Source organism: Vigna angularis, chromosome 2 (assembly GCF_016808095.1).
Source record: "Vigna angularis cultivar LongXiaoDou No.4 chromosome 2, ASM1680809v1, whole genome shotgun sequence".
Lineage (NCBI taxonomy): Eukaryota > Viridiplantae > Streptophyta > Magnoliopsida > Fabales > Fabaceae > Vigna > Vigna angularis.
Window position 1 is genome coordinate 50,577,118 of NC_068971.1, and position 18,890 is coordinate 50,596,007.

Consider the following 18,890-nt stretch of genomic DNA (forward strand, 5'->3'; position numbering starts at 1 on the left):
TGTTTTTTTTAGTGAGTGAAATTATACATTTGATATAATAAAGATTAGTCACATATATTTGATATAACTTTTAAAAAATTGATAAGAATTTAATATATTATTAATTCTCCATTTCGGGGATAATGTTACATTTATTCCTTAATTTTATAAAATGTTTTTTAATCTCTAGAATAGACAACGTTGTAACTTTTTTCTAAATGTTACAAATATACTATATAACAAAATTATGCTTTTGGTCTTAAAAAACAGGGGCACATTTCATATTTTCATTTTCTAATTAAGAAATATCTTCTCTTTTTTTTTTAGATTTTGCAAAATGTTTTCTTTAATTCTGAAATTGGACACGTGGGACACACTAATAATGTGACAAATGGTGACCTACTCACTGTTTCAAAATCATCTCAGTCAAAGGTAACCTTATTCATGTGACTTAAATAACTTTGTCATGAATTTCAAAATCACCGTTCCAAAGATTGTTTTACTCTTAGGTATGTACAACTTCGGTTGTCTATGTGAGCCATGAGACTTAAATCATTGGATAAATCTCCTTCTTGTAATTTTTTCTTAAGTGTTATTTTTTATATTTTTAAAATTCATTAATTTAGTTTATTAACCATTTTTTTCAGAACATTATTTTTAAAAACAAACAAATTTTTAATATCAAAATTCAAAATCTTAAGCAAACCTGTATGTCCAAAAGTTTTAAGTTTGATGTAACATTCATTAAGTTTTGAATTAAAAGATACACGTACGCAAGCGTTGTCACAAATAAAATACTCGTTGAAGTCATTGAGTTTCTGTTTTAAACATAATTGTTTTTGGACTATATATAAAGATGATAATTCTGCAATGAAAAACTATATCGTACAATTTTCGCGTAAGAAATTATATAACAGATTGGATGAAATAAAATTATTACTTTATCTGATACGAGATAAATAATATATTTTTTATTAAAATATATCGTGTAAACAATATAACGTTTATATAATTTACTGTCAATGTCACCTCTCACCATAACTTCATTCTTTGATTTAGTTTTGACATAAATGTTCAACTAGAAGGTTGATTTAATATTGTTTGACTTTCACTAAAACTGAGAAAACACATCAGTTTAAATTCAAATTGGCGACATCATATTAACAGTGATAATATCAAAAGTAAGAATTTCTAGAAGCAATTTCTGTATGCAAAAGGTTTTCAGCTTGAAAAATAGGAAAAGTCATAGCTTGTGTGGAAAGTTTTGAATAACCGTGATCTACGTGTGGGCGTTATGTCTAACTTACTTTTTAGAGGTTTCTAAGAGATTTTTCTTTCCGTAGAGACGTAGTCAATACATATATATCATCATATTAATAAAATATAATAATAACGTGACAAGTCATTAAAAGAAAAAAAAATCCTTTAAAACATCTTTTAGCTTGCTCAGAAAACATAACTTTTTTTTTTGTATAAAAAGTTATTGAATCCATGGTTGACCAAACAGATTCTCCCTCCTTTGATCTTATCCAAACTCTGTGTTACCAACTTTGGTGTTTTGTACTTTGTTACAACTCTCATGACCAAATGCACATAACATATTGTGAGCTTTATGTTGGAAAACATAAATGACAAAACACAAAACACAAAACTTTAGTGAGAGTCGATGACGTATGTTAAAGTGTGGGGATCAGATTGAATTGAAACATTAGCTTGAAGATATCATAAAATCCAATTCCTCACTGTCTTTACGATGACCTTCTTTATAGCATAAATAATGCATGGCTATTTTTTTAATTATATTTAATGTTTAATAATGAAAGTAAATTTTATAGAATTGATTAATTTTATATGTTATGTTTTAAATAATAATAATTAAAGTAGTAAATAATAATAAATTATCAAAATCTCGTGTATATATTAATTTAAATCATTATTAAATATATTTTTTATAATGATTATAATGTGTTAAGTTTGAAATAGATTAAATAAGTAAATAATTTTGTGTGAAAAGAGTCATCGTATATTAACTATAATAAATAATTTAAATTTTTTTTAGTGAATGATTTAATAGTAAGAAATAACATATAAAAATTAATGTAATAAAGTGATAATTTTAAATATTTTATTTCGATTGTATAAATGAGACTTAAATCATAGAAAACTTAAATATTTATAAAATTTGTAAATTTGTATTTCATTCAAAAAGTAATTGTAGATTTGGATTTTGAAAAAGATAAATAATAAATAAATAAACATATTATAAATATGTGTTACCATATTTTTAATTTTTTTAATATTTATATGCATGTAATTACTTTTAAAAAATATTAAATCAATTTTAAGTCATTCTCGTAAACAGGTTCATTCCATAATATTTTCAGACAAAATCAAATATTTTCACACCATCAATATTTAAATATATTGATTGCAGAAAAATTATTTTAATTGTTCAACCCACAATTAAAACCACTCTTAAAATAAATTACTTATATTTATATATTTGTTGCGTGAGAAAAAGAAAAAAATAAAAGGAAGGATGAGAAGAAGGAGAGAGTCAATGAAACAATAAAGTAGTGATAACAAACAACAACAATAATTATTTACTATTTTATCTTTTTAATACTTTTTTATTTAAATAACTATTTATAATAAAGCTACTTAATAATAATAAATTATATAAATTATTTACTTTATTATAATAATTTTTAATAGAAATTATTTTATAGTTTAAAAAAATGGACAATGTGTTTCCACTAATTTATTTTAATTTTTAATATGAATATACTATTTTTATGCTTACTCAGGTAAATAGTTTTTGTTTTCAATAAGGACTCACAAGTCACTTAAGTAATATATCATTTATTTTAGTACGAATATATGAAGAATTTTCTTGTATTGATCATACGAATTTATTTTTTATTTTTTAAAATAATATTTCTAATGGAATAAAAAAATTCAATTTCAACTATCCATTAATTTTCTTTACTTTACCAAACATTGAGTTAGTCATGAAGAATTCGGCTCAAATTGCTAAAACACTTGTTTGATACAAAATTTAAAGTTCCGCAGAAAAAATTACAAGAGTATATAACTAGAGTAAGAATATCAAGAAAAATAGAAGGAAGGAAGGAATTTCTATAAGCCTTATTTAAACTAGCATATTTTTTAAATCGAGGAAATTAAAATAAGAGGAGTAGCAGTTTAACTTTATAAACTTTTTTATTTATATCATTATATAAAAGGAAATACGCATTTTGATGTCATATTTTAATTGGATAATTTTATTTTTTATTTTTAATTAATTACTCATAAAAAATCGTAATATTGTATATACTTTATGCCTGAAATGACACGTGGTTTTGTTAGTTTTTCTAAAGTTCATTAACCTTTTTTTTATATAGAAAAACCACCTTTCTTTTTCTTTTTTTCTTCCTGAAAATCCTTTTCAGCATGTCCCCACACTACGTGTTCTTGAGCTAGGGAAGCCAGCAAGAAGAAAAATCGAGATCATAGCGATATATAGTTCCACTCCATAAGCAATTGAAAAGGACGATTTTCATATGTTTTTGGGGCTAACGGAAATCTTTCATCGGAGAAAAACATCCACTCGTTCCGAATACAATATTGCTTAGCCAATAGAAAAACCAAATGACAGTGTTGTCACAAACCCAAACGAAGAATCATAAACAAAAATACAATGTATACATTTGCTTCCTGAAAATTGAAACTTGTGTGCGTGGCAACACGTAACACGTAACACGTACATCACACGGAGAAGTTAGGGATCTGAATAATTACAACAAATTAAGTTAAAAATAAACGAGTTTCTTTTGAAGAAAGGGACGTGTGGGATACGACACAAGACTTAGTCATTTTTGCATTTAAGATAAGTTTGGACAATAAAATATCTCCTTTGTGTTGCAATGCTTTTTAAATCGCTACTATTTCCAAAAATCTTCCAATAATGCAAGCCTTATGTGTATTAAGCATTCAAAAATATATTATCATTCAGTGACCAATGACACAATTAAACAAAAGTGTCATGTCCATGTATTTAATATTACAAGTTAAATGTCACTCAAACAACCAACCCAAATATATACAGATATCACAATAAAACATAGTCCTTGAAAACATACTACCATAGCTTTTTAAACAATTATCATCAATCTCAACTTATTATCTTAGTTTTAATCACCATGATACATTATCTAAATTAACCTATCACAATTATTTACATAGACATATTAATTTTTTATTTCAAAATATCTTAAATAATATCAATGAGAATAATACATTCAATTTAATTGGTATATAATTTTTATTATTAGCGTAATCATCAGTTTAAACTAAAATTGTTATCGGTATTTGTTATAAGTCCCATATCAATTAGAGATAAAGCCAATTCATAATTTATAAGTGAATGCAAATCTCACCAAACAAACTGGTTTTGTGGAATTTATAACTTATTCTTGAAGAAAACATAACTTCCAAAATTACAAAAGCTTTCACACAACATTTAGAGTACACACCTAAAAATCAAAGTATAAGCATAGAATTAACTTGGTAAGAATATTATCCGTATCAATGTTTTTTTAACTTGATCTCCTCCCTGATACCTTTTATACGTTATTTAATATAAACTTTATTTTTTAAACTCATAAATTCTGAAAACCGACAATCTCATACCATGTTCTAGATGTAGTTCAAACCCCATTTTCATTGTATTTAGAATAACCCATTCCCATATGTTAGCTTTTGTTCATCGCTAAGTATTCTTTATTCGTGTTCATCAAATTATTCTTCATTCGTATATGAGTAAGTTAAGTTAAAGTATTCATCTATTAATTTCATACAAAGCAATAACTCAACTAAAAAGTTTAGCTGTATTAATATAAGTATTGTATAAGATATACATATATTATAAAAACACTTATTCTAATTTGAGTGAATGTAATTTTAAAGTTATTTGTTTTCGCATTCAAAATATAACTTGCAAAAAAAGCTCTAAGTTTTCAACAAGTATATTTTAATATAGTAAAATATTATAATGTTTTTCTCCATTTGTAAGAAAACTGTTTATTTTTCAAAGAGAAGAAAACGTCAGACAGGGCCCGTATTTGTTTCATGAAAAGGATTGAACAGGACTACGTGTGTGTACACAGTATTGATTTTTTTCATTTTAAAAAAATATAAATTTAAAAAATTAAAACTGTAGGAGAAATGTGATTAATTTATTCAAATAAACAAATAGAAAAGTATAAGCAACATTAATATTATTATTTTAAATTGAGAGTATACGTACAGAGATGGTTGAGATTTATTATGAGATTAAAATAACGAATTTGGGAAAACAATTTGACAAAAAGAAATATTCAGAAGTAATAATAATAATCTAAATATTTGAAAATATAAAAATAACTAATAAATTACAATACTACACACAAAAAATGAAAGGGATGAATACACCGCAAGTAAATAAGTACTTTCTTTATTTTTTTTATTTCTTTTAATAATATCTCTTTCGTGCAAGAAATAAATGTTTTTTTTTTCATATAATTTACTCATGAATAGCTTGTAGGCAACGCCATCTATATAGAAAGATTAATACGTGAGTCACATCATAACATAACACATATGCCACTCAAGAAGGAACCACAGGACAACTAATTTCAAATTACAAACCACTTTCCTCGTTTGATCCAATTCCCAAATGTTATCTAACCCAACTGTTAAGAGAACATTCTGGACTGCAACACAAACATTGGGCCTGGCCCACCATTCTTCCTCCCATTGTCATAACTCTCGTTTTCTTAAGTAAAGCCATTAAATTCAGATTACCTATCACAAATGGGTGTTTCATCCTGCACCTACAATCCTTTCATTCTGCATCCCAATTTCCACAAATACCCTTTAATTAATAAGATAGTTTTACATTAACTTTTTTTAGTTGAGGAATTCTATGCATGAATTAAATGAAGCGTAGCGTTTGGGTGAATTGAACGAAGCTTTGAAAGTTAAATATACAATTTCAAACACATGCACTCCATTTCATTTCTTCTTCTCCTCCTTTGTTGAGTTTTGAGAGATTTGAGAGAGTTTTTAGCTTGGAAGTGTTGGGGACAGTTTGGACGTGGAGGTTGGAGGTAGCAAGTGGTAGTTTTATGTTGATGTTTTCTATTATCGCTGGAGTTTTTTTAAAACTCTGCCTTGATGCATGAATTTATATTATTGAATTTGGATATGCGATAGAGAGGACATGGGATATCTACGTTCGACGAGAATTATACCTTTAAAAACATTAATGGAATATGAAAATCTAAAAATCAGATATCAATATCCGAAGAAAGAATCAGATTTCGACATCCGATATTATGACTTTTGGATATCCATACTCGATTTACATTTTTACAGGATTTTTTAATACGTATAATTCTGAAAGCTTTCTATTTTAAATGATGGATTGAAAAAAACAAATCAAATAAATAGCTTGAGAAATGAATGAAGTTATTTTATATTAGAAAAGAAATCGGATATCAACATCCGATCATGTAACTTTCGGATGTCTATATCCGACTTACGTTTTTACATAACTTTTTAAACTCTTTAGGTGTTTATTCTCAATATCTGATTTTATGTGTTTATTTTTCATATATGATATCCGATTTAACATTATACGTTATTTACTTTTGCATTATTCATTTATAACAATTTTTTAAAAAGTTTGTTTTATAAAGAATTAAAGAAAACCCGCTGTTAACTTAATTCTAAAGATTGTTTACTAATATATATTTGAATTGTTGAATATGTTTGTTTAGAATATATATTTGAATTATTTGAATATATTTGTATTATTTTAGAATGAGTAATTTATTAACTTTTCTTTTGTTTCTTGACATATAAATGTAGATAAGAAGCGATATTTTAATATATAACATAAAGTTAACTAAAAATTTATATATCTATATACATATATTAAGATATTTAATTATTTTTAGTTAATTATTGAAACTAGTGCTTGTTATAATTATTTAATCTTGTTAATATAAAATATGCATTTTAAATGTTAATTTTTATAATATAAAAAATGATTATTTATAATTATTTGAATTATTTTTAAGTTTATTATATTATTTATAAATGTATAATTTATTGTATTATTTTACGATTTTATAATTTAATTATAAATGTTTAATTTATTGTATTAATTTTTTATTTTGTTAAAAATGTTGTATATATTATAAAATTAAATAATATATTATTACAAACAAAAAAACTCAAATTTCTAAAAGATTATACAAAATTTAACTAATTATTAAATAATTATAAACAAAAATATTTATTTGAAATTAAATTTAATTAATTCAAATTTTTATATAATTATAAATTCATCATATTTTACTGAAAAAGAAAATATGTATGTGTTTGAGAAAGAGAGAAAATAAGAAGGAGAGATGAAATTCAGAAGAAAAAAATATTTTAGTAGCGTAGCGATAATAAGTGAGAAATATATATTTGTCATTTAGTTTAGTTATGACCCGATTTAAAAATATTCGAGCAAGAATAAAATAGAGTATGTTTGGACCTTTTCTTAGACAAATCGAATTTTAAGAACTAACTATATTAAATACCTACGACTCGTTCATCAATGAAATTCTTATATAGAGAGCATAATTCAATTTTTATTTGTTATAATATTTAAAATTATATTTGTTTACGCAAGGAACAAATATTTATGAAATTGGAACATGGTAGATTCCACTTCAGTTATTTTTACTTTGGTATATCTAGATTTGGAATGAACAATCTTTACTAAGGAAAAAAAAAGCATTTTTAAATTCAATCTATGTTAACAATAGTCTTCGTTGCTTCAAATATTTATTAAAAAAATTGTGATTTACTAAATAACTATATATGCTTCAAATAATTAAGTTTGAAAAAAATAATAAATAAAAAACGGTTAAATTAAGATAAATAGTTACTTAAAAGGTAATACTGCTAAAATAATTAATTTAATTTAAAATTTGTAAATAATAAAATTAGAAAACAAATATTATATTAAAAAAATATACAATTACAAAGGATATTAAATAAATATTAAAATTAATAAAATTATAGCACACTGTAATTTAATTTCATAAATATTAAATTGAAGGATTTATTTTAACTTATGATAAAAAATTATTAAACATATAAAAATATATATTTAAAAAATAATTATAAAAAATAGTTATAAAATCTAAAAGATAAAATAATTAATATATGATAACAACAACATAAATAATGAAATGTATACACAAAAATCAATTATTTATCAATTACAAAATCAATTCTAAAAAAACAATCCCTTTATCAACAGTTAAATATTAATAGTTATAGATATAGAATAAAAACCAAACAAAATAAAACACATAGATTAAATCGTATTCTGGCTTATTACGGTAATACCCATGTTTAATCTCGTTACACTTTGATACATTAGGGATGCCATTGGCATATTAGTCCCCCGAACAAACATGGCCTGGTTATGGCGCGCAGGTGCCAAATTCTCTCTGGTTGCCTCTGCCGTTGGCGGCGGAGTCACCACGGCGCTCATTGCCACTTCCGACGACCCCGAGACGGCTCTCAAGCTTTGCGCCACCGTCCCACATCGCCTCTTCCGCGACGCGGTCACGGCTGCTAACATTGCTTTCGGTACTTTCGATCTAACTCAACCTCCTTTGTTCTCGAGAACTTTCTATGAACGCTTATTCAATCTTCCTTTTGTCTTTTTGCTGCTTTTCCAATTCAATTTTCCGCCTCATGAAATCGATTACTAAAGCGTGTTTACTGATTAGTTGTTAAGACAATTGAACTTGTTGGAAACTTATGTACGTTTGCAGTTTAGGCTAAAATGGTTCAATAATTAGATTTATGTGCGATTCTTTACTGAATTATGGATTGTTGAGTAAACTATCCTTCTAGCTTCTCAAATTTTACCGCGCTCTCAAAGCAGTCTCCAAAACTAACGAAATTGCATTCCTACAATCAAATTAATAAAAAATTCAAAAAATGTATCACTTAAGATATAATATTATTATATATGTTTAGAGACTAAATAATAATAAGCGGTTAAATTTCGAGACTTTGATGAAGCAATTGATTACTTTAGAGAGTAGTTTGAATTTTCTTAAAATTTATACATTAATGTAACAGGCCGTTAACTTTCAAGGACAAAGTGGTGATTTACTCAATTATGATTTGTGTGATTGTGTTGTTTGTGTGGGATAGTAAACATATTTTTCACTTGAAAATGAAGCTTGTATTACTAAAGCTGGTTATGATTTTGTTTTATTTGAAGATTATGAATATTCACTGTGGGGACTGCCGGAAGGGAGTATTGAGAGGGAGAGAATCAAGCATGAAGTTCACCTCAGGTCAGCACAAAAGCTTCAAGACCTTTGTTTTAAGAATGGAGGGGTTTATATCAAGCTTGGGCAACATCTTGGGCAATTGGTATGATCTGATTTCCCCTCCTATTGATTTTGAAGAGAAAAATAGATACAAAGACCATCGACTTCTTTAATTTCTGTTGTTGTCCATCTATTGCACATTAGGCAATGATGAGTTGTTTGATTATTTATTTATTTACAGGAATATTTAGTTCCTCAGGAATATGTTCAGACAATGAGGGAATCTATGCTAAATAAATGTCCAGTTTCTTCCTATGAGCAAGTATGCAACGTATTCAAGAAAGAGCTTGGTGATACTCCAGATAAAGTATATATTATTTGTTTCACTCCTAATAGACAAAGACATTGTTTTTGTTTAGTTAGTTTCCTTGGTGATTGATTTTGTCTATTGCTGTGAATGAGTTTTTCTTTTTAATGTAGATATTTTCTGAGTTTGATCCGGTTCCAATAGCAAGTGCTTCCCTTGCACAAGTTCATGTAGCTCGCATGCATGATGGACAAAAAGTTGCTGTCAAGGTTCTGCTTATTGCTAATATTTTGTTATATGTGTGAAAAGAGCATTTTGGATCAGTTTGATTCTATGTCAGTCTTAATGCTTTATTTTAATTTTATTTTTCTTATTTGTATCTATCAATGAATTTTCAGGTTCAGCATACTCACATGACTGATACAGCAGCTGCTGATCATGCCACTGTGGAATTGGTTGTAAACACATTGCACAGATTTTTTCCCAGTTTTGATTATAGGTACAGCTTTGATACTATTGGCAGTGAAATTACCATCATCATTATTGTGGGAAGTTTTAAAAGCCATTTGATGGACGAATGCATTTAATTATTGGAAAAATGAATGGTCTACGTTGTCTCTATAGCTATAGTTTTTATGTCCCCAGTTTCTATAGGTTGCTATGTACTGATCGTTTAGTAATGTTCTGTTTACTTCTGTCTACAGGTGGTTGATTGATGAGATTAGCGAAAGTTTGCCCAAGGCAAGTTGATATTTAACTCTGAAGCAATATGTATGCCTAAAAATATAGCCATGCTCATTTAGTGTATTATGTTTAGTGGACTGGTTTAACTTTCAAGATTGATTTCGTTGTTTATTATGGTTATGTACTCCTTTAGTGTTGGAATAAAGTGAATGTATAGTTAAAATCATTTAACCAAAATTTGTCAGGAACCTTAAATACATGTTGAATTCAATTATATTATGATCATATTAATAAGCAAAGTCATTATTTTCCTTTTAACAAACCAATATGTAAATTGTTTAACAAATAAGCCACAGGGGTCAAAGAAAACCTAGGTTTGGAAAAGTCCAAGGTTTTATGCTTACCTCCCCCCTAAAAAGAAAAATAATGTAGGGTAAAATGTTACTTCTTTCTTTGGTTTGGAAAATGTTGTTTAAAATATTGTGGATTTAAGTTTGATAATCCTCCGGTATGTTTCATACTTTATAGGTTTCAAGTTAGGATTAAATCTTATCTTTAGTTTCTGTTAGTTTCAATTGACTTTCTCTATTGTCTTTTGAGGTCGGAGGTGAGATCAAATATTTGAATTTCATTCATAAATTCATTTGGTTCCATTACATTGCATTAAAGCCTTTATCTGTTTTTCTGTAGATGTTGTCTAAAATGTATTTACTTATCTTGTTAACCTTATTATATTTTATTCATTCATGACATGACATTCACAATATTTTGCTTGCGTAAGATTATTTCGAGAAACATGTATAACCATACCTCAATTGTTATGGCTACGAGATATGATGTTCTAGCATGATTAATATTTGTTTACTCGTAAAATTTGCTTTGAGATATGTTGGATTTTGGAATTTTATGTTTCTCATTCATCATTATTAGATTCCGTTTTATTTTCTTCATTTTTTCCCTGTTTTCTATTTACTTTCCTAACATTATTACTGCAGGAATTAGACTTTTTAACTGAGGCAAAGAACAGTGAGAGATGTTTGGATAACTTCCACAAATTGTCTCCTCATATTGCAAATTATGTATATGCACCAAAAGTATATTGGAACCTGAGTACCTCGAAGCTGCTGACAATGGAATTCATGGACGGTGCTTATGTAAATGATGTAAAAACCATTCAGAAACTTGGGATCAACTTGCATGAACTTTCAACATTGGTAAGTTCATGTTTATGGGCTTCATTATAGACACTTGTACAGCGATCAACAATAGGTGTTGATAGTGTGTAGGTTGTTTTGTAACTTCATTGTATGCGTTGAGATATCTTTGATACGGTAATATATGTAAATTTAGTTGAGGGAGTTCATGATGAGCATTTTGGCTGCCTCATGCAATTAGTTCCATTCCATATGTGGCTTATAGGCAAAATTAAGGCCACCCACAAACTCATAAAGCTCCTGCACTCAGGATTGCCCGATCTCTGTGTGGGTTTGAACTGTATGGTAGACAGTCTTTTCTTTGTATTTTCAAGATTCTCAACTCAAACCTGTGACTTCTTGGTCACATGTGATAACTTCAACTGTTACGCCAAGGCTCCCTTTCATTTATTAAGTAATTTAGTAAAATCTGATCAACATTTTGCAGGTTAGTCAAACTTTTGCTGAAATGATGTTCAAGCATGGGTTTGTGCATTGTGATCCTCATGCTGCTAACTTGTTGGTTCGCCCATTGCCTTCCAGTAAAGCTAGCATTTGGGGTAATTATTCCTTCCCTTCACCTTCCTTGCCGATCTATAACTATGTTCTATCAGTTATTGCCCAGAATTAGGTTTAGTTGTTTTTTTTAAATCATTTAGGCTACTGTTTTTCTAATTTAGCAACCACAAGAAAGAAAAAAATAATCTATAAATTTCTCATGTATGAGATGGTGTCACCCTTAACATCTGGATCTTGTGGGCAAAAGCTTGCACCCACTAAATTTGGCTTTTCCAAGAGAAAGTTTCAAGTACTCATTTAATATGGGATGAACAATTCATATCTGTTTTCTAGAATTATGGTGGCATTGGCAAATCCTTTGATTTGATTTGGGGGTCTTTTTTAGTTTCCAAGGAAAAATAAATAGCTATGGTTGGCATTAAAAAATGTTATCTGAAGACTATACTAATAAAATATCATTGAGCACGCTGCATTAATAGTTCTCCACTGTTATTTTCAGAGATATTTAGGACGTTAATGTGACTGCGGAAGGATTAATACCATCCCATGCTGTCTTTGTAGATTAAAATTGAAAGTTGATATGCATGTGTAAATGTGTGATTATCAATTTGATACTGATATTATTCTGAAAATTGGTTGTTTCTTTCAATTGTTAACAAAAGTATTGAAGTACCATTTCTGATTTCGAAGTTAATAAATATGCAATTTCAATTTGCATATACCATAATGTTTTGCATGCTTTACATTATCAATCATCTAAATGCAGATATCTACTCTCTCCATAAATATCTATACTCTTGTTCTATTCCATTAATGTTTTGGTTTGTTTGCTCACCTCTGGCTCCAACTTCTTGTTTGATTTTTACAATAGCTGCATTGCTGGTTTCATGCAACGAGTTTTTCTTTATATTTTTAATTTGGATATTTATTTCTCATATAGGCAGGAGAAAACCACAATTGATCCTTTTAGACCATGGACTCTATAAAGAGCTTGACTTCCAAACAAGAACTAATTATGCTTCACTATGGAAGGGGTTGGTATTTGCTGATGTTAATGCAATCAAAGAATATAGTGCAAAGTTGGGAGCTGGGGAGGATTTATATGCACTCTTCGCTGGAGTTCTGACGATGAGGCCGTGGAATAGAGTTGTTGACCCATCTATGGATCATTTAGTTATACAGGGAAATGAGAGTGAACGATTAGAACTGCAGGTAAAGATATAGTTTAAGGGAAATTTTTCGCAAGAGTTTGTATTTCAGTCTCAGGTTCACTTTTTTTTGTATCCTGAATCCTGCGATCTGCAGTTTAAGCACTTGTTTTAAAAAAATGGCCAACTACAACGTTGTTCACTTTTTACTAAGTATAAGAAGTTAGTCTGTTTTTAGGGTTTAGGGTTTTGCATGGTCAAATTTCCTTGCTTAACATGCCCCTTGAAGGAAAAGAAGCTAAAAAATGACTCTCCTAATTGTTTTGCAGATGTACGCATCTCAATATTTCCATCAAATCTCAGAGCTTTTAAGGCGATTACCGCGTGTGATTCTGCTAATGCTAAAGACAAATGATTGTTTACGAGCGGTCAATAATTCTCTGGTAAATACAACTGTGGTTTCCATTTATTACATTGCGTGCCATGTGATTCATTGATGAATACTCTTCAAACAAATGTAGCTTGTGTCTAATTGTAAAATATCCAGTCCGGCGCATAGAAGTAAAAATAACAATTGAAGCAATACCTATTTGATGTGTCTGTGTATAATAATTTTTTTCTTTTTGGGTATCATGATCAGTTACAGGGATCATCTTTGGAGACTTTTTTTATCATTGGAAAGGTTTCTTCGGAGGCTGTCATTGAAGCAAAGATGTTGAAAAGCAAATCACTTTTAACATGGTTAAACGTTAAATTGGATGAGATTTTGCTAGAAGTACGACTCTGGGGAATGCAGGTGGCCTTGTGGCTTTTACAACTAAGAAAGGCTTTGTCTTGGTCTAACCAACCATTATAGAAGAATTAATCTGCCTCATTATTTGCTACATTTTATTCTTTTGGAAAATAAGCTCTCATATTTTTTGTGTCCGCGGTCACAAATTCCCTCACAATATGTGACCTATGTTTGAGGCGCGGATTGACGAATTGGTTTTAGTACTTGTTTGGTTTTCTTCGTTTGAAATCTCAAAAACATGCACTTTATAGGTCGAAGAGGGTGAAAGTAAAGGAGCAAGTATTTCTTGTGTTAGTCTGTAGCCTTTACTGTATTCATGTGGGCGGACGCAGAATGTTGTTGTAAACTCCCATTAATGTATGGGGAAACTGTGAAATATATAGATGACTTTTCACATCAGTTTCAATGGTTGTTTTCGGGTCTATTCGGATGGCTATTCTACATGCTTTCTTTCTTGTGTTACATGAAAAACAGTAGTAATATACAAATAAAGATTGACATGAAGATAACATGTTTGAAAATAAAGATGTTTTTTATTATTAGAATTACTCCTCCTATATCTTTTGTCGGAAAAAAAGATTGACTTGAAAATTAAATGTTTGAAAATTGACTTTACTTTCACAGTCAACAATTCTCCTAATTCTTCACCTAACTCAAACAAAGGACTCAGCCTTACAAACAGTTGTTTATCGCCTAAGCCATATACCCAAGCAAGTGACATTCCAATAAACAACCATTACTGATGCCATTCTACCTTCACAAAATCTGGCCCATCTTCAATGTTTGATGGTACTACTTCATTAGGCTTCTGTGTGGTATTACTGTTCTCAAACACCATTCCCCCACACCCATATTGCTGTATAATAAGCAGTGAAGAGCTTGAACCAAAGTTATTGGATGCCACAATGTCCCCTATGACACCAAGTTCCGGACAATCTGTCCATTTCATCAACTCCGTCAATATCAAACAGTTCCTACCTCCCCCTTGTCCTAAAATATACAAATCATAACCAATTTCGTCAACCTCATGGAGCACCTCAGGAATATCATCACGACTTCGAACTTCTTTTTCTGAATACTTTATAGAATCCTCATTGCTCACTGCTTTCAGTCTGAATGCACTCACATACTCATCATCCAACTCCTTTTGCTTCTCACTGTCTACTACCACAGATAATAGTCCATGATTCTCAACATGTGACATAACATCAATCTCGGCAGCTTCACCAAACATAAGGATCCTCACCACAGATAGTTGTACCCCTTGATGCTTTGACAGCCTCCATGCAACAGCCAAGGCTTCACGGTCATCAGGACCACCGATATAAACCATAACCACTCGCAAGTTCACTTTGAACAATGAGGCAAGTCCACGGTCAACAAAGATTCCCACAGTGCATGGTGCATCTCTCATCACATTGCGGTTTATTTCTTGGAATGCAGTGTTGGATGTCTCTAGAATGCCTTCTATGTTTGATTGTTTGTGGTAAGGAAGGAGAATCAGATTGGCTTGTTTCTCCTGTGACAAGTTGTATATGTCCTCGTGAATGGTTGAATAGGAGGATGCAGCTGCAATGGTGTCCACTTTACTGTTCTCATTTATTGCTGCGTATGTTTGAAAAATGTTTGTGATGCTCTCCAAGTCTTGCTGTGCTTTGGTGAGGGCTTGTTCACCACCACTTTGCAGTTGGTTGAGCTGATTGACATGGGAAACAAAAAGGGAAGCGGTGTGTCCAGTTAGTTCAACAAGCTGAAGTGCAAACACACGTAGAGGGGGGAGTTTTGTGGTGTGGCATGCTTCGAGGATGTTGATCATTCCTGTGGCTTGCCGAGGGTTGTGGACACATGCTAATATACGCAGCTCTGCTTCGGCCTTTAAGTTTTGTAGGGTCTTAAGTTTATTTTGTTTGTATAGCTTTCTTGGCTTGTATATAGCATTGATGATAAGAGGCACCATCATGGTCATTACTAGAACAGCTATTGTCAAAATTGAGAAGGACTCCACACTCAAAATCTGATAGCAAAACAAAAATAAAGGTCATTTATCAACTATGATTAATGAGTGTTTTGCAGTATTTTGTTTTCAATATTCATGTCAATCCATAAAAGCAAACAATTTACAATTAAATTACTTCATACCTGTTTGTCCCAGGCACTGTTGAGCATTAAGATTGGTAGGATGCCTTTGGTGTTCATTAGCAGTCCAATAGACACACCATCAAGAACAGGCATACCATAAAACTGAGTGGCTATTACAGTGCTTAAAATCTTCGGAAGGATTGAGAGGAGCAAAATGAACAGCACCAAACCCAAACCCTGAGTTTTTATGACATATATTGCTCTGAGCCTTATGCCACAGCTACCAAAGAACAATGGAGCCAGATAAACAACTCCAAAATCCTCTGACTTCTCTATGAGCAAGTGGGTAAATTTACCACGAGGTATCATGATTCCATAAACCAGAGCCCCAACAACAGGGTGTGTCCCTAGCAGATCCGTGACCGCTGCAGAAGCATACGCTCCCATGACCACAATGAACAACCCACTATTGTCCCACTCATTCTGATTGGTTTTGCGCACTATTATCTCCACCAAATAAGGACGAATAACAGCGAAGCAGAAAAGCACATAAACTATAGTGCTCAGCACGCCGTAGATGGCACTTCCACCGTTTATGGCAAATGGAACCAACATTGCAAACATGACCCAATTATAGAAGTCACTGATCATGGCTGTTGTTAAGGTCACTCTGCCAAGTCCCGTGTAGAGGAGCTTGAGATCTGCAAGAATGTGACTAACCATAGGAAAACCTGTGACACTCAAAATTAAGGTCCAAAACATATAAGCCTTTGGCGTGTCGTAATTTGCCCAATACTCTGGAGGTCCCTTGTACATTTTTAGAGCCAAAGCATATATGATACCCCCACACAACATTGGAATCAAAACGCCAGCAATGGCAATGCTTGTGGCCTTCTTTCTTCCTCGTAGGATTGTGTCAAAATTCATGTCCAAACCAGCCAGGAAGACAGTGTAAATGAGTCCCACGTATGATATTGTTTCAGTTGTTAGGATTGACTTCAAAGGGGTGAGAACCTCAGATAAAGCTGATGATCCAAATAGTTCTGGACTTATCAGAATACCCATCTGTTAAAAACAATTACCCACAAATTAATCACAGTGTAAAATGCAATTTCTGTAAAGTTTCATCGTGGCAATTATAATATAATCATTTGATACAAACCTTTACATGATTATCAAAATAAAACTACAATTCCGATAGGAAAAATTACAAACAACTTCGATTTAACTGTATATAGGATTTTTTCCTTCATCCAGGAAATACATTTCTCTAGATGTTTTTCTCTAACTAGAATTCTCAATAATGTTTGTCATCGTTCATTTAAGTCAAACCTTTATCATACGTGTATTATCAGGTAAAATGAATGCCAAAAGCACCGAACTACCACATCTAAATTTTGTTTTGTTTGTAATCATGCATGTATGTGTATATATGTAGTATGGAGCACGATTGAGATGCAACTATACGAGCATTGAAAGAAGCAAACTGAGGAATAGATGATGCACTTGCCAAAATCTCAGAAACAAGACGTGGTTGGTTTAAGGGTTTGAGGATGTAGTACAAAATACGAGTGGATAACAACATGAAAGCAACTTGGGCTGCCAAGGTAGGAAGGTAAAAGAACAGGACGGTTTCACTTTTCCATATGTCGTTGGCATTTGAGACATCTACATCGTAACATCCTGTAGTAACGCGTCGTTTTAAGTATTGATCTCCCGTTCCTGGATCAATCATAGCTGCTTTCTTTTAACAAGTAAATCAAGCTTTAAATAATGTTTGTGATTGTGATGATATAATGGCTTTTCCTTTGAAGTCTCAATATATTCTACTTTTTGTTTGTAGAGAAAGTTATAGACATCTTTGTGGGCAACATAGATTAATCACCCAATGATAAGGGGATGAATTGAAGCACAGACATGTCATGTTTGATATTAGGGTTTACATTCTTTCTGGAATCTCAGAAATCCATTGCAAAGTCTTAACTGTTTCCCTATTTCTGTCCATTTCCTATGCAGAAAGTAAACAACCTTCAACGATTCTTTTAGCTGTTATACCTCTGGATTTTCTAATCCCTACCTGCGAAAATGGACTATATAAAACCTACTTTTAACTGCCAATAAGAAAAACTAACTTATATAGAAAATAGTCAATAATTACATATCTGCCTCCGTTTAAATTAGACAGTGCTTACTAATATCAGTAATTTCAGATAGATAACGGTAGTAATCATCATCAATAATAATAATAATAATAATGATAATATAAATATTAATATATAGCTTAATGTATGATAGTTATTCTTGTAATAAGTAATATATTTGAGAATTCTATCTCATCAGTTATACACTAATGAAATCATGTGAGAACATAATGTTAAATGTTTATTAAGAATGTGGATTTAAATTTAATCCGTTATCATAAAACTAACCTTAAAGATTTGTACGGTATATTAGTTTATATCTGATCAATGTAAAATTTGTAATACATATTATCATTTTTCTATCATATTGAAATCTCTGCACTGTTTTTATATTATCATAAAAACCGAACTTTAAATTTATTTTAATTCCCAAAAGTTATATGGTAAAATTACTTTTATATATATATATATATAAATTATAAATTAGTCTTATTTTATATATTAAAGAATGCTTAGTCAATAATTATATAAAATAATTATTTAGTCTTCGTATTTGTATTGTTATTTAATTTAGTTTGTACATTAAAGCTTAATTAAGTCTATTAATTTGAAAATTATCATCAACTTTCTTCAATTAAGACAAAAGATGTTA

General features: G+C 30.1%; 1 protein-coding gene across 2 annotated transcripts; it reads left to right on the forward strand.

The window, feature by feature from the left end:
* Nucleotides 1-8,464: 8,464 nt before the first annotated feature.
* LOC108327000 (putative ABC1 protein At2g40090) lies at nt 8,465-17,855 on the forward strand. Of its 2 annotated transcripts, none has more exons than XM_052873590.1 (11): nt 8,465-8,676; nt 9,323-9,477; nt 9,616-9,741; nt 9,855-9,950; nt 10,080-10,180; nt 10,386-10,422; nt 11,361-11,579; nt 12,007-12,118; nt 13,018-13,289; nt 13,555-13,668; nt 17,536-17,855. In XM_052873590.1, the coding sequence occupies exons 1-11, from the start codon at nt 8,499-8,501 to the stop codon at nt 17,596-17,598; spliced, it is 1,473 nt and encodes a 490-aa protein (XP_052729550.1). In that variant the 5' UTR covers nt 8,465-8,498; the 3' UTR covers nt 17,599-17,855. The 2 variants fall into 2 exon arrangements, with proteins under 2 accessions (XP_052729550.1, XP_017416136.1); XM_017560647.2 differs by lacking the exon at nt 17,536-17,855 and adding an exon at nt 13,866-14,424 and having other exon boundaries at nt 8,466-8,676.
* Nucleotides 17,856-18,890: the final 1,035 nt, after the last annotated feature.